At 42.5% G+C, this 24,006-nt stretch overlaps 1 protein-coding gene across 12 annotated transcripts in view; it reads left to right on the forward strand.

The window, feature by feature from the left end:
* The window catches only part of CADPS (calcium dependent secretion activator), a 203,760-nt gene that overhangs the window by 135,895 nt on the left and 43,859 nt on the right, over positions 1–24,006 (forward strand). For 4 of the 12 annotated variants that reach the window (XM_054281013.1, XM_054281015.1, XM_054281020.1 and 1 more), the window contains exons 17-21: positions 1,602–1,670; positions 2,530–2,547; positions 11,627–11,742; positions 17,237–17,393; positions 18,365–18,506. In XM_054281013.1, the coding sequence (XP_054136988.1) occupies positions 1,602–1,670; positions 2,530–2,547; positions 11,627–11,742; positions 17,237–17,393; positions 18,365–18,506 (502 nt within the window). The remainder of the gene's footprint in view (positions 1–1,601; positions 1,671–2,529; positions 2,548–11,626; positions 11,743–17,236; positions 17,394–18,364; positions 18,507–24,006) is intronic. The other 8 variants (XM_054281014.1, XM_054281021.1, XM_054281023.1 and 5 more) reach the window with 5 other exon arrangements.

The raw sequence follows: 24,006 nt of genomic DNA on the forward strand, positions 1-24,006 counted from the left end.
CCTGTGTGTTCCAGATGAATGGTATGTTCTGACTCTGGGTTTCTGTCATGTGTGGTGTGAAGCTTTCCCACAGCCAAGATTATTGTTGTATGCCTATAGGACAATATTGAGAGGAGGAAAAAACCCCAAACTAAAACTCCCTCTGATTTGTTCTTCGTTCTTGTTTACATGAAAAATTGGGTTGTTATTATATGGCAAATTGTCCAGGTTCTGTACATGACATGTCCTCTCTTTTTCCATTTTTTTTCTGTCTAATGATGCAAATTGTGTACCAGTGGTAATGAATTCATTGTTATGCATCCAGTGAGAAACACTTAAGAATTGGGCACTAAAAGGATGTTTATCAACTCTTGACTTGGTAATGAGTGACAAAAATAGAGAAGGAACGAAGGTTTCATAAGCACTGTATTATCAGGCAATTTATCGAAGTACTCAACTTCAGAGGATACTTTAATTGGTGTATTCTGTAAAATGCAATGTTTAAATATACTTGACAAGCATGGAGAAGGATTGAGAATCAAAAACAGCTTTTCTGTTGATGGATGCTTCTACCCAGGGCTGGCTCCCTTAGGTTCTCTGTATAAATATCACTAACTCGTTGGTAAGATTTGCTCTCTTCTTTCAGATAAATCTATGCAAAAACAAACTTTATGATCTGTAAGTAAAAATGCATTCATTTCCAAAGTAGAACAGTTAGTGTGTATTTTTCCTTTTGTGCCTCAATTCTTCTTGGTTGTGTTAATTATCTGCCCTCTCTTTTTGCACTGTGACTTTTAGGTCTGGGAATACTTTGAAGCAACAAACCTATTTTTTTTCCAGCTGCCTTTTCAGGGAAATAGTTCATTCCACACTATCTGCTCTCTTCTGCTTTTCTCCTCCTTTATCTGTGATTGGCCACAGCCACTTTTTGATGCTATTTCTACAAAAGTGGTTGTAACACCAATTTCCAAGCATGCTGGGATTGTTAATTTGAACAACCCAACATCCGCCAGCTGCATGCATCAGGTTTTCTCTCATGAGCATAGTCCACTGCATATTCAAATACTTCCTTAGAAGAGCAAATGACAAGTTTACCTTGGTGAGACACATTCCTGTTCACTGGACATGGCTTTGAAATCTTGCTTTTGAGTGACATTTGAATAGCCACGTGTAAGGCACTTTTGTCAGAAATGCAGAACCAAATCAGTGGCAGCAGTGCTTAAGGCTATGCTTATGAAGAAATACCTGTGAAAGCCTTAGATACTGAAGGCTGAAATCCTTAGTATCTTGGAGCCTTAAACCAATGAAAATCTATTTCCCTCTATTCATGATGTTTTGATCATTATATTCTTGCAAACAGTTCAGAGCAAACCTCTAGAGTCATGGTCACAGCCTCTCTTGTGACTCATGGGCATGCTGAATGGTTAATCCAGTAGATCTCAAATTTTAACCCTCCTTTTTATTTTTCTTTCCTTTTTTTTTTCTTCTTTTTATTCTGTGTGTATCCCAAAATACTCTGTGGCTTTCCTTTTAACCTGATATGAAGTTTTCCTCTGACCTATAGCCTGTAACCTCTTTACCTCTGACCTAAGCCTCTTGCATGCCCAAATCCTCTTTTATAGGGAAAAAGAGAGAAATGTATGAGCATCCTGTCTTCTGCTTGGCCTCTCAAGTGATGGATTTAACCATTCGTGAGTACCTACCACCCTCCTCTCCATGCTGTCCTCACTTTCTCTGTTCTCATTACCTCAAGAAAGTCCAGATCCAAACCAACTCACTCTCCTTGCTTCAAGTCTTTTAGCATTGGCTTGTCTGTTGCTTCTGTCTGTGAAACCCAGTGTGAGAAGTCCAGTCACTTTCTATCAGCCTAAACCAGGTTAGACAATTAACCCATCTGTTTGTGACAAACTCAGACTGTCTGTAAGTTTTTTCAGTTCTTCTTTATGTCCGTGACCTGAATGCATTTTTACTTTGCTTCTGTGTAACCCCAGTTTGTAAAGTGCTTGTCACTGGTACACAATCAAAAGGTAGCAGCTACATTGTGGAGAAGTGAGCTAGAGGTCAGATAAAGGACACTTGGAAAAAGCCATCCCTTTGCCTGCGTACAAAATCTTTACCCAATCCTGTGTATAAGATGGTGTAAGGCTGTCCTTTCTCTGTACATCAGATCTGAATGTCTCCTGTCTGTTAGCTCTCAGCGAAAGGATGCACTCTACTTGCTCTCCTCCTCGATTTTTTTACTCACTCCTTTGCACCGAGCTCTGGAGGGGACACCCCGACCCTGCTGTCACTCGGAGACCCCCTCTGTGTCCTCAGAGCTCTCCCTCTCTGGTTTTCTATTTGTGCAGCGTTTTCTCTCCATGAAAGGAGCTTCCTTTGGTAACCCCACGCTCGGGGGGGCGGGGGGCGAGATGGGGCGACTTTTCTTTTTTTCAAATGTCATATATCACGCATAACTGGGGGGCTGTGCGGTCCACTTGCTCATTAATCCTGCATATCTGTTCTTGTTTCTCTCTTTTCTCTCCTTGTTGCTTTCTCTCTTTCATATAGAGAATCAAAAGGACGCAGGTGAACAATTGTATATGCATTATAAATTGTTAGGACTGTTGAGTTATATTTATTTTGTTTTCTATTTTCATAGCTCCTTAAGATATGTACTCCTTCAGGCTGAAAATGGAGATGCATTGATACTTAAGGAGTTAATTTGTGCTGTCTACATAATCTCCTTTTCCTCCTTTCATAGAATAGAGTGTAGATTAAAAATACCCTGTAGAGATGTAGTGCCTTCTTAGGAGAGAGTTGTAGAGGAGAATCTAGTCTTTGTAAAGAGAAGGTTTCTTGTTTTTCAAAAGAACTGCAGCTCATTTTGGGTGAAAAAATGTTGGTGATTTGGCCATTAATTTTCCACACCTAACAAGCACATTTATAAGTAAACTAATGTTCATTTTTGGTTTTCATACCTTCTGTTTTCTGCCCCGATGGGAGGACTGGGTTTTTCTTTACTTCTTTATTTCTATTTATTTGTTAATGTGTAACAAACAATCTGGTGGGACAGAAGTTGTGTTTGTCTCTCGTTTATAACCTGTGGTGACATGTAACAAGGCAAAGGCTCAGCTCAAGTGCACATCTCTGCAAAAGAGATGGTGGAGCTCTGCAGCCCCTCTTCTCGTTTCTGTTGTATCCCAGAGTCCTAGTTCCAGAGTCCTTGAAACTTGAACTGTTCATTTCTTTTTGTGAGTAGATTGTTCTGTTTTGTGGGGAAAAAAGAAAGGATCTGGTTGATTTCAGCTCTCTTTGCACAGGGAAATTGCTTTAGAAGAGCACTACAAGAGGTTGGGGCAGGCTCTGACTTCCCCAGACCCCTCACTCAAATTTGGCCCATAATCTATTGCCTCATAGTAAAATGAATTGTAAATAAAAAGCAATATTTAGAAAATGCAGACTAATTTTTTCTTCCATTTATGAAAGGTGCAAATAAACAGAAGTAAATAGAACGGTCCCAGTTATTACCATTAACTGTAACAATCAGAGTGAGCACAGGCTGTTGTGCATTAAGCACAATAACTGCATGGAGCATCGTGCTTGCTGCAACAACCTGTCACATGGCTGCAGTTTAGAAGTTCAGAATGACATTCCCATGGCCCAGCTTGTTTAAAAATAACCTGTTTCTTCCCAATGCTTGGAGCAAATAGAAGGGCACAGGGAGTTGTGACTCCACTGCTTTGCGCCCACAAATCTCCCTTGGTTTTAAATACAAAAAATTCAGGCAAGGTCAGCAGGACTCACTTGAAACTGGTTCCTCAGCTTAAGTGGAGTCAAAAGTGACTGGGGTTTGACCTGACTTTTTTATTTTGCCAGAAGCAAGGATAAAAATAATACCCTGAAAACAACTTCTTAAACACACAAGTGTTACCCTTTAGTTCTCCTTTCTCCTGAGAAATGTGTAGTCTCTTGTCTTGCATTAAAATATTGAAATAGAACATTAAACAGGGAATTGTGCTAAAAGAATTTAAAATAAATTACTTTAATTATTAATCAGACAAAGCTACAAACACTCAGATTGATAATTGTAACCTTTTAATAAGTGTTTGTTTATGTAGGTCAGAAATACATAATTATTTTAGAAAATAATAACTTCTCCATCCCTTATGCCCATGAGCACAAGTGCCACTTTGCACTGCTGGAGTTGGGTACAGGCAGCTTCAGAGGTGGTGCCAGCCAAGGCAGAGTTGTCAGTTTGACAATTGATTGTGTTTGGTGTAAGACTAGGGGGGGAGTTCAGTTTTCAGGCTGAAAAATTCTCATATTGCAGTTTAGGTTTGGTCTCTGTAAGGAGAGGTTTATCATGGTAGTGCTGAGTTGGTGCACAGAGATGAGCAGTGAAGGAGACAGATCTCACCTCGGTGCTTAGTGCCAGGGTGTGGGTGGCAGAGCAGTGGAACATCTCATGGAAAGTAGCTGCAGAGCAGAGGGACCTACTGAATTGCTATTGCTCTGTCCCCAAGGCAAATTGAGCTATCCAAAAATACCAGGTTTCTGCTTGTCCAGCAGCAGCTCCATCCCCTGTGCAGGGAAGGAGTCTCCCAAGGCACCACACCTCACCGTGCTGCAGGGCTGCACACACTGTCCTGGCACACACTGTCCTGGCACACACACTGTGTGGCACACTCTGTCCTCCCTGGGTGGGCTCCTGGGCAGGCTCAGCCTCTCTTGAAAGCACACCCAGTGGTGATGCCAGGTGCCTGTGAAGCTGGAACCCGCTCAGTTCAGGGGCCAGTGCTGCCCACGGGGCACTGAGGGGCAGCTGCAGTGCCTGTACAGAGGCAGACATCCCCCAGGTGCCTGTGTCAGGCTGGGTGCCCCCTAGGAGAGGGACTGAGCAGGGCAGCTTGGGCCCGAGCTGGCAGCAGCCATGGAGCATCTTGGTGGTGCACCGGCCTCAGCAGGTGTGGCAGGCATCCTGCACCGAGGCAGCAGGTGCAGGAGAGCTTGGTTTCAGACTAGAGCAGCACAGCAGGTTGTGAAGGAGCAGTGGCATTTTCCAAGGCAGTCATACTGGCCCTTGTCACAGCCCCATGCTCACTTTACGTCACTCGCCTTCCCTATTTCTGGATGTCAGCCTGGGAAGCTCTGTGCGCGTATCTGGAGCTCAGCTGAGGAGCTGAGCCTCCTGTCAATTGACCAGGTCCTGTGTGATCTGTCAGCCCAGCCCCTGCTAGCCAATCACTTCAGAATTTGTGATCAATCACAAAGCTTAAAAAGAAAATAAAATTACATTGTTTGAGTAAATAAAAATGTAAAATATATGAAAATATCAATCTTTGTGTGCAGGAGGGGAGGCTGAAGTCATTAATAAATACTTTCACTCAGGCATGACTATAACCTGTATCCATGTGTGCTGAAATGCTGCTTTATTTGTTTCAATCCTTGAAGTGGCACTGGGCTGTGTTTAACAAAGAATTGTTACACAGCTTTCAGGATTTCCTCTTGACTTTTCAAAGGCAGTGTCTAAAGCAGTACAAAGTTATTGCAAGAGCTTCAGAAATTCAGAGATCTGCATTCTGACATTTTCTTTCTATGAGTCTCCCACCAATTGCAGGAGCAACTTGCTGCCTGGGGCATGAGACACAATTCAGATAGGCACAAATGCTTCCCTAGGCTCAATAATCATTACAAAATCAGGAGAACAGTTCTCTCTGCAGTATGTTGAGGTTTTGAGGTGAACTGACATCTCTTTCTGAATTTAAAAAAAAAAATCTATGATTTTTTCTTTCCTTTAAAATAAACTATCTTATTTTGAGAGAAAAAATACCATCACTGAAATACCTTTCAGATGCACACAAATTAATTTAATGAGTTTAATAAAAGTCTGCCCTGCCTTGTCCTTGGGCTAAGTCCATTATGCTTTATAGTTGTCTTGAAAACAGCAGCTTTTTGTATCATTTTGATTATTGGCTTACAAATGAATGCACACATAACACTTGGATGCTAAAGCAAGGGTCATATATTTTTAATAATTATGAGGAAATCATTGAATCAGTGGCTATGCTTCTAAAAAATATGAAAAATCAATAATATTCTTCTCCTGCTGCAAGTGTAATTCTTATTGTTGCCGATGATTTAGTAGCAGAAATCACAGTGCTGAGGTAGAAATACGTAGTTGGAAAATTTTCCAGTCTGTAAAGAGCCACACACAATGAATTGTGTGCAATATCTATACCCAATGAAGCACAGATTTATCAATATACCTGTTATTGCAGGCTGAAGATCATTGCAAGCACAAACCCCGAATTTTTCAAGTAATTGAGCTTCTGCAAGTATTTATGTGCCAGTATAATGCAGGAGCATAAAAACCTTTAGAAGAGTTTGTCCAGGAAAGCACTTTGTCAGGCAGTAAGAATTTGGTCCTGATTTCAGTGAGGAAGGTGTTTAAATCTTACTCCTCTGACACACATGAGCAGCAAGTACAAGAGCATTTCTGATACTAAACTGGCTGTAGTGAGGGATCAGAGAGGAAAAGGATGGGAAAAAAGGAAAGCCAAAGTGAAACAAAACCTGCCACACACTGCAGCTGATCAGGAGCCAGTGCATTAAAACCCATCCAGCCTCACACATCTCCCTTGCTCTGAGTGGGAGCTGAGCCACCCCTGAAAGGGACCTCACATGCCATCTCTGAGACCTGGACCTAGGGAAGTGTGTGAGCTCTAGTGCTTCATAGTGCATGGCTCTCACAACCCCATTTCTATTTAAATTTACAGAGCAAATTATTCTCTTTCCTTAGCCAGACCTTAATATTTTAAATTTTAATGCAATAAAGAGACAACAAAGAAAAGCATGAGTTGTGGCACATGGATGTTCAGTGCCCACAGGAACAGAGAGAACTCTTCCCCTCCTTCACCTCCAGGTGGTTCTGCAGCCGTCATGCAAGAGCCTTGAATTTGGGTCTGAAAAACTAAAATGTGTGAAAAGAGCTGAATATTTGTGCAGATTGGGCCAGATCAGAATTATATCAAGAGTTTGTTGCTTAGCCTGCTCCAGTGCCTTGTGGGAGCTTGTTTCCAAGAGTGGGGGGATGCCAGGAGCAGGGTAAGGTGCTGGAGGGGTCTCTCACAGGCCCCCCAGAGAAGTGAGAGCCACCCTGGGGCACTGTGCTGACAACTGCACGGCGGGAGCCTCCTCCAAGCTGTTCTGTACGCGCTGCACCAGCGACTCGTGAAGATGCTGCTGCATCTCTTGCCTTTTCCTCCTCCTCTTTCTCTATTAATGACTTTTCCCTAGGACAGAAAACACTTGTGCTAATCAGGCCCGTTCAACACTCTGGAGTCTGGATGTCTGTGAAGCCTAGGAGCTATTTTTGGATGGGTAGCTGTTAGGGATGCAGGGGCTGGACTCCACATTTAAGGATGCTTGAGGGCTGCAGTGCTGACGTGTGCAATGGGGTGAAACTCAGATTCCTTTCACCTTGGCTTTGGCACTCTTAGGAAGAGCTCTCTCTCTCTTTGATACCCCCAACTTTGCCACCCAACAGACTCCCTGGGTTCCCACCCTGTGGTTGTCAGACATGGGTGGGAGAAGATGTGCAATTCCCTCTCCCCACCATCCCTTCCCATCCAGGGACCTTGGCACAAGCTGTTCTCCATAGCAATGGGCAGTAAAATACTCTTCCTACATTTGCATATCAAACTCAAGAGCAATCAGTGAGTAGCCAAATTGAATTCTTGCTTATATTTTAAAGCAGAGTGAAAGTCATTAGGCCAATGCCCAAAAAGCAGTTATTTTTGTCACTTGAGGGGCTGAGAGGTTTATTTCTGGGGATAAAGTCACCCTTGGTAAATGTTGATCAAAGATCAGGATTACTCCAGAGATGGAAGAATAGATTTGCTTTTCCTGTTGTAAGAAAACAAGGAAAAGAAAGAAAGAAAGCCAGTAGCTTGAATCTGAGAGTCTGAATTAATCATTATACAGCTTAAAAGACTAAAAATGTGTGTGAGTGTGTGTGTGCATGTGTGTGCATTGTATGTGATTTTATGTATGTGTGTATGTATGTATGTGTATCTATCCTTGTGTATGGAGAGGGGCACCAACCTAACTCACACTCCTTAATGGTTTACTTGAATATTCTTTATTATACTTTGATAAGTGTTGTAGTTCTGTGAGAAATAAAAGCAATCAGAAATCTCCTTTGCACAAGCCAACTGATTTTTTTTTTCCCTCCACTGGAAAATGCAAGCAAAATGGCAAGGACTTTTGGCAATAGAATGTCCAGATAAATATGCCAGATTCCTTGCAAATGGCATGATTAAAAATAGTCACAATGCTGCTAAAAACTGTTATTAAAAGGAATAGAAACTATTGTGTTAATATATTCACAGCATATAATTTATTCTCTGGGTGTATGTAAAAGGAAAGGCTATTTTCTTTGAATTTTTCCTATGCTGATATTGTAAACTATATGACAGATGGGTCAAGTCCTGATTGCAGTATTCTAACATTTGGAATAGCAAGTAACATATTTGATAGAGCTGGCAAGTTTTTATATATGATTCAACCCAGAATATAAAAGCCACTAGAATTCCAAGTTGAAAATAATTAAATGAGCTGGAAACGATCAGGAACCACACATTTTTAAGTGACAGATTTTTTTACATGTTTAAATTGCACAAGAATATTTTATAGCTCCCTTTAACCAACAGTGACGTTTAATTCTAAAATGTGTAATTGATATTTGCAAAGCAATTAATTCCTATGGCTCATTATTCTATTGCTAAACGTGCCTAAGCATTGGGGAGCTGACTTCAAGTTGTGTTTTTTAGTTCACCTTTTCTGAATTCCAGAGTTTTAACTGAATTAACCCATCTCAGTCTCCTGGTGTGACTGCACTAAGTGTGGTTTCATACTTGCATTGAATTTTTAGCTTTCTGATTGCACAGTGCTGTAGGACGTTCGAATCTGCTGACTTCTAGAATACGTGTTGTCAAATGGTGTCATTACCATGTAATACCCCAAATACCAATAAGCAAAAACCCAGCAGCTTATTCCATTCCTATTTGATCATTTCTGCTTATGTTCCTTTTGAAATTCCCATCTTTTTTTGTCACTGTTTATGAAGTCATTTGTCTCTTTACTTTTGGCGTCTCTCTCTCCGTCACGCACCACCAGCCCGTCCGCCCAAGCCGAAGCCGCCGGCTGGGCCACCACCATCATCTCCTCAAACGCAGACTAACATGATAGATCATATGCTCAAAGGCATGGCCAAACAGCCGCCAAGTACTGTAATAGTCTTCCTTTCTTTTATTCAGTGGTTTCCTAGTCTAGCAGCCGCTCGTGTAGCCGTAGAAAGCTAGTCCTCATATGCAGCTTGGTACATACAAAGCACCTAGCGCGACGTGGTAGGCTTTAGAGACCTAGAGGTAGCATTTATTTCAAAATGTCCACATTTTTTTGTCTAGCAATGTCTGACATATGCAACATTTTCAAATATCAACGTCAGCACAAAATAACATTGTTGTTGCATAACATTTTGCATGGAAACTATAAATATGTATGAGCTTTACATGATGTTGGATGAAATGTTTGATAAGTATATCGTATACGTTTCATGTAACTGTCAGTGCTCCAGCTATCTTAGCAGAATATTCTGATGTATAGTAACTTAACCAGGGAAATATTTAAAATAAGAAGGAAAAAAATTAAGATTGACATCTGCTGGCTGCCAAAGTTATATAAGCATCAATATTTTCTTTAAAGACAGCATCTTTGAGCAGTTGTTCTTATTAACACTTTTGTCTTTTAGTTATATTTGAGAGCAGATCAATGTTGCAAATGAGAATGGGCCTGATGCTGCACTGATCAATGGAAAAGCTTCCCTTGGCTTTGGAGGTGCAGAAACAACCAGATCTTACTGAGGGATCTGTCTTTGGGCTCCTTTTGCAAACAGAAGTGGTTTCTAGTTCTTGTAGCCATTGAGGTGCTGGATAGTGTAGGACAGAGACTGAGGAGATAGCCAGGAGCTTTCCAATTTCAGTATTTGCTCAGTAAATTATATTAAAGGGAACCTTGTTTGTTTTTTGTTTAGTCTATTTCCAATGATAAAAGAGCAAAACTGGAGAAGAAACACCCAAGGCCCTTGTCTGTGCCGTAAATCAATAAAACTGTGGAGCTCATTTGCATGGTGCTTTACCATCCCTCAGCCAAGCTGAGCCCCTACAGGGCCAGACTCCAGCTTGCTGAGCTCCTCCAAAAACCAGCCACATTTGGGACTGTCCTGAAACATATGGCTTTCCTTTTCATGGGAACTGTGTAACCTGTAGACAGGCATTCAGGGAAAAGTAGGGACTGGCAAGGCTTTGAGGGGGAGAATGAAGTCCTGTAAGCTCCCTGAGCCTTCAGCAAGGCAGGGGTTTCTCCCTGGGTTATCCAGTCCAGCAGAACAGGCCACCTTGTGCAACCTCAAGCTTCTGCCCCACCAGTAAACAGCACCAAACACTAGGAAAAAACCAGGGTGTGTGGAAGGCTGGAGTGAGATGCCCTGTGAATACTTGGCCTGTTGGCAAATGGATCCCAAGGGGCAGGTCTCCCACTCCACTCCTGCTCCAAACAACCATCACAGGGAGAGTTTGCCCACCCCAGGGCAGTGAGCTGCCCTTTGATACCATGGAGAGGCCAAAACACCCATGGATGCAGAGGTATGGAGTGGCTGTGTAGTGAAATGCCTCTCTTTGCCCTTGCTGCTCAGGAGAGCTGGGACTGCAAGCTGGGTGTGAGCCAGAGAGACATGTCTGTGGTCAGCTCTGTGGAAGCTGTCCTGCAGGGAAATTGTGGCTATTTTCTTTTCCTCTACATTATTTCTAATGAAATGCTCTAAATGTTCCGTATTGTTAGCACCTCATATTTTTAATATGTCGTTAATAATGTGAATTACCTGGAAGAATATAATTTAATTATTTTTTAGAGTTTTCAGAAAACACTGCAAAAGGACTCAAAATAGGTAAACACCAAGCTCCAGGATTTAAACTCTTTGGTTTGTTTTGCGGGGTTTTTGTTTTAAAGTTGTGTCTCTTTTCCCATATAAATCTTACCCATGACTGTGGGATTTACCACTTTTCACTCCCTCCAGCATGCATAACTCCTGACCCTTGTGGAGTTAAATCCTGGAGCAAGACAGACCTGCGAGTTTTGCTTTTAGAAGCAGGTGACATTTAAATTGCTCGAGTCTGACAATTTATTACAAGTGCAGACAGATTTGTTTGAATTGATCTTCTTAAAAGAATTTTTAAATGATATAGATATGATTCCTATAATAGCATCATCTAGATTGAAGGATACATATTGTTCATACATTAGTGGCCAGATGCTGTCTTTAGGGAATGTGATGTTCTTATTTGAGCTAATAAAGTGCCACCATAAAGCAAACCAACTCTGACAGTATTGTGAAATTTGGAGCTGGAGCACTGTATTTTCATAGTATAATAACGAATGTGGCTTTCTGGTTTGCTCAGTACTAATTATATAAGCATTTAACATATGCATGAAAAGATCTTTTAAGCTGCAGAATATTATGGGGGGTTTTTTTTAACCTCTAAAATAACTCACTGTTCGTCTGGCTTTTCACCCTGCCTTCCTTTTAACTCGAGTTCTTGTACTACAGAGAATGTAGGCCGGTTAGTCACACCAGCTAAAAAGTTAGAAGACACAATACGTCTGGCAGAGTTGGTAATTGAAGTCCTACAGCAAAACGAAGAGCACCACGCAGAGGTGAGCAGCGTCCCCGGCGAGGTCGTGTCCCCACAGGTCTCCCACAGGATCCGGTGGGGGCTTTGTATATTTGTGTGATGTCTGCCCAGCTGGTGCTGGTTATCTTTTTTAAAAGCTGGAAGTACACTGGAGTACGATGGAGGCAAGGTGCACTTCAGGAGGAATGTGTTTTCAGAGGGGAGGGAGGGCTAAAGGATGAATTAACTGAGTTGTGCTCTCCTCGATGTCAGTCTGCAGCCTTTCTGACAGGGCCAGTCTGGCCAAATATTCACCACCAACTACCTGCAAGAGCAAGCCTGTCCACTTTCCAGAAAGGTTGTATTTCCAAATCCTGAGCTGTGCTGTGTGCCTCCAGCCAGCATGAGCGGGGTCCCTGCCGCAGCTGCTGCTCCTGCTGTCCGGAGGGAGCAAGGAAAACTGCAACGAAACAGAACCATTCTCCTTTCTGCCCCTTTCTGAGAATCCAGGTTGTTTCCAGGGGTCCCCCTGGGCCCCTCCAGTACATGATTAACTCACCTGGTTTCCTGTCGGCCTCTTCTGCCTTGGCTTATTGGTAATACCTCAATGACTAGTCACAGAGGTTAGGATGAACTGTGCTCTGTTACTCATTGTCTGGGTTATCTAAGGCCTAATACAACCACTCTTAACTCTTTGAAGCACCTTAACAGAAAGATTTGTGTATTAAAACCACTGAAACCATGTCATAGTCAGATATACACCAGAAAATCGTGAGGCTTGATCCTGGAAACACTTGGTCCCACAGGCAGCTGGCATGGCTGGCTGTAGTCCTGCTCTCAGCACGTCAGGACATTTCTCTCTGAGCAGGTGATGTTGCATACCCATGTAAGTATTTGCAGGATTGAGCCTTGAGTTCTCTGTAAATCTGGTGCTCTTGAATGCGTATTGAAAAGTTAATAATTTTAAAATTCGAAGTGAACAGTTGTTGTTTATGACTGTAGGTATTGTTGCACTCTTTCACTATTTTCTCTTTTCCTTCCCATTGATATATATATAGATATAGATATACTCACAGTATTTTTCATTAAGAGCATTTGATAAATAATTTCACAATCACCTAAAAATCATTCCAGTGTGTATTAAATATGCAGTATAGTTTTACTTATTGATAATACACAGCAATCCACAAAACCCAACTAACGCCTGATTACATATTTAAATTTCCTCCCTGTTTTTCTACTGTTCATTCAATCTTGGATGATCCTGGCAGGGGAAAGAGGTATGTGACTAAACCGAATGAAACGAGTCACTCCTGTCATATTCCGTGCATGCCCTCTCAGTGCCATGTTTCCTACTGGGATTTTACCCTGGTTGCCCTCGCTTCCGTAACTTTGACCGAGGAATGTAACAGCAACTTTGGGTCGGCTGCTTGCAGAGCTGGTGGCCTGACACAGGAGGGTAAATGTGGCATAGCAGTCCAGTCCATGCATGCAGCAATGGGTATATTTTACGAGCGCTGCAGTTACATCCCAACACAACCCTACCTGCCTGGACTCGCTCCTCAGCCTGTTGTTACTTGTCGTTTGCATTCACCCCACCTCTAGTACACTGTGGTGGAGATGGACTAAGTACTACACGAGTGCCTAGAATGGTAGTGGTCTTCCTCTGGTTTTGTCTGTATGTGCCTTGTACTGGATATACAGTATTTATATGTAGAGAGAGAATATATGGGGTGAAGAGTGAAATAAACCTCCTTTTCACTAAAGCAAGGGGTGCTTGAGAGCACTGTGCTTGTGCAAAAACTGTTTTATTCCACTCCTCACCAGCACAGGCTGGATGTACAACCAGCTGGGAAGGAGCTGTTTTTTAAAACACAGCTTATTTTGAAAAGAGGAAGCAGTTGCAGGACCAGTCACACTCAGCCAGCCATGCTGCCAAGATCCTCACATGATGAGGAAGGCTCAGAACTGTTCTCCAGCATCTTTTGTGTCACAAGGTTTTGATTAGAGACAGAAGGTTAATGCCAAGACAGATAGGAGGCATCCCCATCCCATGTTCTGAACGGGGACTTGGAAGGATGAAATCCATCTCTCTCCAGAAGCCCGGCACACTCTCAGTGCATTTTGAATCCCTGTCCTGAGGGTGGCTGTGGCATTTCAGCAGTGCACAGGCAGCTGGCCAGCTCTCTGCACACTTTGAATTGCACCCAGGGAAGGGAGAGAAGAGGCTGGGTGGTTTATCTCACTGATTTTTATTATGTGTTGTAGCCACATTATACTGTCACTGTGCAATGAGCATTGCTGAGGTATTACACTTTATTTTTCCCCCTGTATAATTCCAGGTGACATTTTTATATGTTGTCACTCACCTGGAGAAGGCTTGACCTGTGAGGTGTGACTCTTTGGTCTACTTCGGTTATTCAGTAGAAAATTGCACTGCTTACTGAAGAAATGCCTTACTTTACTGAAAAGCAATAGTTTTTGCAATTAACATATGCCCCTTTTTTCCCCATGTGGACATCCAGGCAGACTCCCTAATGAAAATATGGAAAATAATACTCAGAGCATGTTTAAAAACCATTACAAGAGGAGTATCGTGTCTAGTCAGTCGGGTTTGTCTTACCCATGAGAAGGAAGCAATGCAGCACAGGCAGAAATAGCAGAATCTGTGTGCCTATGTCTGTAATCTGGGAGCAGGAGGTCTCTGGCATTCTATCATCTCTCCCATCAGATGTCTCCCAGCTCCCTTTCCCTTCCTCTGGATGACTGATGACAAATGCCAGGGGCAATGCCATTCACCTGTTTTTAAATTTGTGTTTTCTCTCTCTATGTATACATATGTGTATATGTATATATGTATCTTAACTCCTTGAGGTCATACATATATACATGTGTATCCATGTGTAAAATATACAATAATAGGTGTGTTTGGCTAGAAAGCACACTTTTCCCCCCTTTACATTATTATTTAAGCAAAGCAGGTAAGTAGATGGTAAATAAATGAAATTTTACCATCTTGAAAAAGGTTTTCTAAGTATGGTGTTACCAATCCTACTTACAGAAATTAGGGAGGAGGTTGAGGATCCTGACAGAAGTTTGAGAATTACGGAGTTAAAATTTGACTTTTCAAGCAAAAGGAAAACTGTTACTGATTTGGGCATAATTTTTTTCCACCAATGATCATATGCTTTTCTTTTTTTAAAATAGCTCTTTTTTTTCCTTTTTCATGAAAGCAGGTTCTTATTGCAGGACTCTGAAGTGTTTATATTGGGATTTGTTACAGAAAATGTTCTTTGGCCTCCCCTCTTTTCCCTTCCCCCCAAATGCCGGTTGCCATCGCAGGGGTCACTCCATGGCCGCAGACCCAGGGCAGTGTTGGGTGGGTGCCAGCATGGCAGGCTCTGGGCAGGCAGAGGCACAGCCAGAGAAACCACATCAGAGCAAGGACAGCTCCCACAGCCCCCCTGAAAACCACAGCCAGGCCTTGCTGAGATAAGAGGACCCTGCACAGCCCCACTGCTCAGCAGGGCTCTTTTCCCATCCACCTTCCCGAGCAGGTTGGAACAGGCATCAGGAGCACACCTGCCTCTTGATGGTTTTGGTTCTTCCGTGGTCTCTCAGAGGTTGGATGCCTCCCAACATGGCACTCACTGGCACCCAGCCCTGTGCCTGGCTGGACACCAGCACCAAATGTGGAGAAGTGCTGAAGGGCTCTGCCCCACGCCTCAGCCCCACACAGGCTCCCTCACCTTGGTTTGACTTTCCCAGAGTGAGAGCTCTGCAGACACCCAGGGCCACTGTCACCACTACCACTGTGCCCTGAGCATCCCCAAGCAGGAGATGCTGCAGCAGAGCTGGGCAGCTTCCTCCATGGGCCTGAAGCTGAGGGCAGCCTGCAGACAAAGGACTCTGCTGTAGCCACCTTGTCCCCATGCCATGACCACTGGGACGCTCACCTGCTGGTGTTGCTGCTTCAGGCATGGGCAGACACTGAAGCTGTGCCTTCATCTTCATCCCCATTACAGGGCAGCCCAATCCTAAGATTAGTTTGGGGGTCATGTGGTTATTTTGGTTATTTGGTTCACATCTTGGATGTGCTCTGGGAAGAAAATGCCGAGTGCCCAATCTATCCATGCCTTCACATCCATTTTGTATCAACTCACGGAATAATAGCAGGGCAGTGTCAGTCTGCTTTATATTTTAAAGGATTGAAGGAGTGGAAATAGTTCCAAAGACCCCTTGCCACTATCGCTGGCAGCTGAGAAGCTGAGCCAAAACAGGAAACAGGTTTGGCAGTAACCTGTTTTGGAGGTTATGGCAGTAACCTGTTTTGGAGGTGCTGTTCCCTCTCCATGACCAGGTGAACCAGTAGCTGGACTTGTGCTGTGCTCATCAGTGAATCAGAACTGAACCCTGAGTGGAAACCCATTCTGCTTATTCATGTCTGCAAAAACATGCAAAAAATGCCCCTCCCTGACTGGCAATTCCTCTTCAAACTGATTCCTCCATTCCCAATGCCCTTCGTTTCATCTCCACTCTTGTGCCTAAGCTAGAGGTTTCTTTTTCTTGCCAAGTGCCGCAAAGCTGTTCCTGAGCTCCTTTAAGTCACTGAGTAATTTCCTATCACTTCCAAATGACGGCACATGGTCCTGTGGACAGCTCTTCTCATATTGCATGTTCCCAGCCAGAAGTGACTACTGAACACGCATGCATGCATTTGCAGCATTCACATCTGAGCCATGTATGATGTGAATGCCACCTCAGAGAGCCCGCACAGCGAATTTTAAGGACCCATGTGCATGAGAATGAGTTACCTCACTGATATTTTTTGGTTTTCAAGTTTAGACATATGTTTTTCCTGCCTCTGTGAAAATATAGGCTTGCCATAGATTTTTTTTTTTACCTTGGCATGTTGATAGTAGAGCTTTGTAATGGGTTCCTAATCAGCAGCATCATGAAGGTGGTAGTGTTAGATAACGATGTAAAATGAACAGTGCTGTAATAACTTTTACTGGTAATGTTTGAAATATCTTGAAAACAGGGTGTGAATGATTTAGGGCAGAGTTTAATGTCTCAGGTTTCTAGTTTTTCAAGACAAATGCAAGTACTGAATCCAAGTAGAATTTAAGCTGTTGAAAAACACATCAGAAAACCCACAAGCACAGTGAAGAAACTCCCAAATTTCTGTACTTTAGAAATAAGAATTAGTTGATTTTTTTTCCTGATAATTTGCATCATTAATGAAGTCATTTATTGTAAATTGAACAGATGAAACCTTCTCTGCTACGTTACAGCTGCATACCTTTACAGTGGAGCTCTGAAGAGACCCTCTACAAGAAAGCTTTGTGTTAGAACAGCAGTGCCTAATTCTGTGATTAGCACTGCCCGTGCAGGCTAGCACTCAAAGCACTGTTCTCTTTACAATAATGATAGTTTCCATGAGATGCTTTTTTTTTTTTTTTTAAAGATATGTGGCCTAACATCTTTCCCTGCGCTTTATTAGAACTAATACACATCTTTATTATCTTTTTCTGCCAACTCTGAAGGCCTTTGCTTGGTGGTCAGACCTGATGGTAGAGCACGCGGAGACGTTCCTGTCGCTGTTTGCGGTGGATATGGACGCAGCGCTAGAGGTGCAGCCCCCAGACACCTGGGACAGCTTCCCGCTCTTTCAGCTCATTAACGATTCCCTCCGTAGTGACTGTATGTATTCTGCATTCTGATCATTCCCTTTCCAGTGGGCTGCTCAGGTTACTGATCATGCTTTCAGCCTCTCCTTGCTGCACTGAGAACTGAGATGGGTGGAGATTTACAGATTTACAAACTCCTTTAGCACCAGCTTTTATTGCATTGCCACTAGAAAAAAGCACAGCCCTTAAATCACTGCAGTCAAAGGTGGGAAGTTGAATTTTATTTTGCTTCATCTTCTCAAGTCTCTTGGTAATGGCTGCCTGATAAGCAGGGAATTAGGTACTCTATATCTGTCATTAAATGTGTGTATTGTTTTAAACGTGTGTACTGCATTTATTTAGCATGGAGTAAGCCAGTCCTTACTCTAAGATTTTATTGAAGGAAGGAAAATACTAAAGTAAACGGAAGCAGAAGTAGTTCAGAAGAAAAGTGCTTTGTGAAATAAGACAATTCTCCAAAGCACTTGGGCCCATGCTTTCAAAATCCATGTTTTGAATTTGGCGCTTTCCTGGGTAGTCCAACCCTCCCTGGGGAGCTGGTGGCAAAATTGGCATTGCCTTAGCTAGGTCCTAGACCAGGACCCCAGCTAGCTTTCTAAGACTATGTGAAAAAAGCCAGGGACTCATCCTTAGAAAGCAAGCTCCAGCATCATGATACTGAGCAACCAAAGAAGAAATTATTTTCCCACATGCTAAAGCCATAATGTTTGCCATGCTGTGTTTCTTACACTGGTTTTATTCACAGGAAGTGATAATGTATTTGTAAGTTTTACATTAATAGAAAAGAAGGGTCATTGTCTGTTTATTTGTTTGGAGTAAGAAGTCATTCCTGCTGTCTGTGTCATGAACTCTGGCTCCTGTTATGTTCTTGAAGTTTTCCTGTTCACTGACAAATTCATTGTTTGATGAAGTGCCACTCTGTGGTTTGTTACAGAGGTTGCAGTAACAGTAGTGTCTTACTATACTTTTATTTATCTATTCTAGATAATTTGTGCAATGGAAAATTCCACAAACACCTCCAAGACCTGTTTGCTCCACTTGTTGTTAGATATGTCGATCTGATGGAGTCCTCAATTGCACAGTCAATTCACAGGGGCTTTGAGCGGGAGTCATGGGAGCCAGTAAAGTAAGGAAACCTCCTTTGATACAATCGGAATTTGGGTGCAAATGGATGGAGATTCATATAGAGGTGAATTAGCAAACGTTAGACTGGACATGCAGAAAATGCTTTAAACGTTCTAGTTTAATGCTGTAAATAGGAGGCCTGATCTCTTCAGGATTTTCAGGTTAATGAGGGAAATGGTATTGGCTTTTTGAAATGCATCGCTGCCTCAGTTTGAACCGTGTGCCTTTGAACAGGGAAGCATGAAAATGGGAAAACCTTCTTAACTGCCATGGCTTTTTGGAACCCATTCTAAAAGGCCTTTTCCAATGCTGCTTTTGAACTCACATAGCTCCTTTTCAGAACAAAAAAAATCTCGCTTCACTGTGTTCAGTTCCAGCCCTATAACCCCTGTGAGTCATTGCTGTATTTATTCTCAACACTCATTTTTTCCACCCACCCTGTGGGGGGGATACTGCAGTGTGTGCCTCTGGCATCAGCCCCATGGCTGGTGGCTGCACATGTCCCCATGTCCAGGGCAGCTCTGCCAGTCCCAGCTCCTCTGCCTGTAGGAATAGACATGCAGAAACCAAAGTGAAACATGGGCAAGATGACTCAAGCATAATGATTTCTTACATTTGGAAAGCTAGGAGTTTACCAGCAAGAAACTGGGAGCCTGAGAAAAACCCAAATTGAACTCAAGAGCTGGTGAATGATAAAAATGTGACATGTGCTTTGGATTACTGTTGTTATTTCACAGGTTTTGAAGCATTGCTGAACCCTGTCATGCTTGCTCTATAAAGCCGAGTCAGATCCTACAAAGGGAAATAGCTAAGTTTTCCTTCTAATAAAGACACTAAAAGAGAAAAATGGACCCTTTGCAAGTGACATGAGTCTGGCAGTGCCTCAGACCAGGAACTGGGACCAGGTGACCTCTGGAGAGACTCTTTTCCTTGCTTTTTTTGTCATTCTCTAAGGAAAATGAAATGGCACCGCGCTCTCAGAGGTTGCTGTATAAAAGAACGTGTGGTCTTTCAGGGCTTTTCACACCAAATATGTTCCGTTTACAAGGAAAAGAGATTTTGTTCAGCAGCCAGCCTCCCATATGCAACCTGGAGTCTGAGTACCCAGGTTTTTTCCTTTCTTTCTTGTGCATCCTCAGCATCCGTAAGGATTCTGCCTGCCAAATCTCGGGCTTTTTCTTGACACCTGATCATCCCCTCTGTTTTGAGTGGGGTTAAGTGGCTGGCATTCAGGAGCCTCTCTCACTTTCCATTTGCTGTCTTTGGTCTGCAGGCTAACAGGATTAAAGATCCTAAAAAATCTTGTTTCAAATAAGCAGATGTGACCCAGAAAACATACAAGAAATAGATCTTTCGAGTAGGAGAATGCCATTTTTACAGCCACTCCTTCAAGCAGAATTGCACTTCGAAGTTAGCATTAACTTCAGTTTCAGAGCTCTGCTTTAGTAAAAAATATGTATTTCCTTGTCTGTTATGAAACAGAGGCAGTTAACTCTGTGTACCTGTCCACCTGGGTCAAGCATTCAATAAACAAATCATTCTGCTTTTTTTTTCTTTTATCAGAAGCTGTCATCTTTTTGCTTTTTAATGACTTCAAGGAGTTAACTATAGATGTCCATAAGTACTTGGATGTGCTACTTGCCTGTCAAAATGCTTTGTCCCTGGGTATGCCAGCATCTATCATTTCCAAGTTATCTCTGATAGTTATAAAAGATCTTTTCTTAGTTCTCTTGTGATGGTTATTCCCTTCTGGAGTTCTAGTTACAGTGTGCTTTGAGCATTGCATCTCCCAGCAAAAGCCCAGGATGGACTCTTTTTCTTATAGACTTGGGTATATAAAAGATTTCTTCCAGCAGGAAAGTGGGTGCTTTCCACGAGAAGCTTCTGTCCATCTGGTGAAAAGATGCACCATGGTTTTTTTTTTTTCACGTGTTGATATTTTGTTCTTATGTCTCGCACACAAAAGTGTGAGTTGCAAAGCTGGCTCAACGTGATGTGGCCCGGTGAAGGGAGGCACCAGTGAGTGCCAGAGGGTGGCACATACAGTGCAAAGGAAAAAAGGAGTGTCATTCCTAGGATCTTATGACATTTTTCATGTGCTGTTCAGAACTAAATGTTAAGGCATCTTCATCTTTGCCTCCTGGGCAGACCACCTGCTCCTCTTTGTCTGATCGACAGGGAACTTGCAGAAAAATTCAGGTTAGAGACTTACTCTGTTTGACTTGCCCTCCTGTATCTACTCTCTCCTCACCCCACATATCCATACTGTAGCACAGTTGAATTTGTGGCCATGGATTCTCATATAGTTCGGAGCAGCCAATTCCCAACCAAATTGTGACCTTCTGTTGACACCTCTCCAGCAGAGCGTTTTTGGAAATCAGGAACACTGCAGAATGTTCTTCCACAGCTTTCCTCTACTTTGGAGATAGACCTTCAAGTTGGCCAGCAAAGACAGATCATCAAATCTGGCCATTCCACCAGGCTTCTTGTTGTCCTGGATCTCTACAGTGCATTATGAGAAGGAAATCTCATTATCTCCTCTTAACCAAGAAATTATTCCACAACACAGAATCTTTTGAAAGGGTTTCTCTGTACTTGTGTTTGCAGTCAAGGCTGAAATATGTAGCCCTCCATAACCTGACCAGATGGCAGTTTGCAAGCATGTATTTCTTCTATTTTCATTGCTGAATACTCTGCACCTTATGCTCTGAGGAGTTAGGTATAGAAATCACAGTGAGAGAGAGATACTGTTAAGTATTGAAAAAAATGGTGGGGGGAAAGCATGGACGTTGTGTGCTCATGAGGGCTCTGTAATCTGCCTCTGCAGAGCTGCTGAATTTGCAGGGGGTCCGTGCCCTATAGCTAGAGCAGCTGGTGCGCTTGTGTGAATCCACGCAGAGAAATGTGGAACACTTGTCCTTCGCACAGTCATCCAAGTATGCAGGATGCAGAGTAGGTCTGTTCTCTGGTGAGTTGAGAGGTCTTGGAAAAGTAGGGTTTGCAATGGGGTTTTTTTCATGCTAGCTTCTCGGAGAGTGCTGATTTATCTCGCAGCCAGCTGACACGTATGTGTGTGTGTCTGTGTGTGTGTGTCTGTGTTGAAAGATCTTTTTGAGCAAATGCTAAAGCTCATGCAATGACAACTAATTTCAATGGCTTGACTAGGACATTACTCATTGACCCAGGGCTCTCTCTGCCGCTCTGTAGTCCTGGCTTTAGCATCTATTAATTGCTCACTAACCCTTTGCAGACTATTTATAAATGTATCATTAATATAAATGTCAGAACTTGAACAATATGATTATACTAATCATTTTATAAGGTTGTACAACTACAGAATGATAGTGAAAAATGTTTCCCCTTAAAAGAAGCACCGCTGTAGTGAAAGTGAGTATTTTTGTTACTATTCTGGGTGTCAGTCAGGAAGAGCACAGATTTGACTGCCTACTTCACTATCAAGCTCTTTGCTTCACATCAAGGCTTTTGTGAGAAGATTTGCTCTTGAGCATTTGCTCAGCCTCGACAGTGAGGTTTCGAGTGTTTATAGTGATGGAAGAGACAGGCATTTGCGTCCTCCATCACTAAATCAGTTCAGGCATCCTGTAGGAACTGAGCACTTAGGTGTGGCCAAGGGTCTCGTTCAGCTCTATTCTGAACCCAGGAGACAGCTCGGTAAAAATACTGTGATTTTTCTGCCCTCCTTTCACTGCTAGGGCGGCTCTACAGGAGCAGCCGCGGTGCAACTGGACGTGTTCCATCCAGTGCTGCAGTACAGTGTGAGCACTGGGAGGGTGTGCAGGGGTGCACTGCCATTCTGCTTGCGCTGAGAACTTCCCAGCAGACAGTCCAGGTGAGGGCATTTCCACAGCTCACACACACAAACAGGGCAGAAGCAGAAGACACCAGGAAAGCAAGCAGTGCAGCTCCAGAGCTTGTGTCTGTCATCAATCGTATCAGGAGCCAGTCCTGAAGCTGAGTCGTCTTAAATCAGACAGCCCTCATCTTGTTGATGCAAATGCCCACATTCCCTGCCTGATGGCTGAGGTTATATTTAGCCATCTATATTAAATAGGCATGGCTGGCTTCTAGAAACCGTTTCTCATCTTGGACCTGTATTTTTATGGTCTGAACAATTGCAGGCTTCATGGAACATTTGTTGGTAATATTAATCATTTTTTAGAGGTCTCACTGCAACTGTTAGTCAGATAATTAGATCAGTTGAACCTGAAAAACTGTGCATGTCAGTTCAGGAGAATATTTTTTTTACATTAGTTACTGTATGTTAACATAATATACTCCATTATTTTGCTGTTTTGTTTTGTTTTAAAAGTACTAACTTATTCTTGCAACATATTCTTGCATCAGCAAAATAATGTGTTGTATAAAAGAAATATGTTTCCGTGTGAATATAGTATACTGTTTACTCTAGAAGTCATATTTTATTAATACAGTGTTTTTATTAATATAACACTGTCACTTCTTGAATTTTAATATTAAAACCAAAGGTCCTCTGATTTATGTATTTACCATCTGGCTAAGTTATTTAAGTTGCTTTTCCTTATACATTTATATGTTGTCCACCTCTTGCTATTTCTTTATTTATTCCATATCAGTATCTAACCACATGCACTGCCATTTCTGAAGATTTAACACTCTCTCAATCACTATGTAGTCTATGTCTCATTCAATAGTCATATCATCTTAGCAGCAGATTCAGTATGAATGGAAACAATGGACAGCTTTGTGACAGTAGTGAATTCTCCTCTTTGCCTGAAAAAGAGAACACACAGATAGCAGGAAGTTAAATCTGCTAAGAATCATAGAAATAATTAGAAATCAGAGCATAGTGGTGAGGCTTTTTTCACTGGAAAAAACTTTGATTTGTGATTTTCCTCCCCAACAAGGGATTTTATTCACAAAGAATGAAGTCTGTTCCCTAACATTCACCAGCAATGACAAGCTGAGCTCTTGCAGAGATGTGGTTCACATCGTCTGATGCGTTAGGAAACATTTATTCAGGCAGCTCAATTCCACTGCTTTGGGGGTTGATATATAAAACTTGCAGTAAGAAATGAAGTGCTAAATATGTCTCAGAGAAGTTACTAGGATTTTAATACGCCTTGAAAGACATAGTGTGTAATTTGATAGTTTCACAGGAAGTCAGATAATGATGTCTGTGAAGTAACTCATTTAATCCAGGGAAATGGGAGAGACCTCCAAAGGTGCCATATCCTGGTGCAGTCTCAGAGCAGGCAAGTTTGGATGCTGAAGCAGTGCCTGTGTGCATCAATAGGAAAGCTTTCAGCAGCTTCAGCAGTGCAGGGTGAAGCTGAAATCCTGAATTTCTAATTCCATTTTCACTGAGTCCAAGTAACAATTTGGTGAAAACGCATCTGTTTTTGCTCCTCACATGGGACTGTAAAACCACCTGTGGGTTGTGTACCAGGGGGTCAGACAGTGTTCCTGGGAGAGGGCAGAAATGAGACATTTTTCTGAAACTG

The sequence above is a fragment of the Melozone crissalis genome, unplaced genomic scaffold, assembly GCF_028551555.1.
Source record: "Melozone crissalis strain CALT ecotype California unplaced genomic scaffold, PUWL_Pcris_2 ptg000029l_1, whole genome shotgun sequence".
Classification (NCBI taxonomy): domain Eukaryota; kingdom Metazoa; phylum Chordata; class Aves; order Passeriformes; family Passerellidae; genus Melozone; species Melozone crissalis.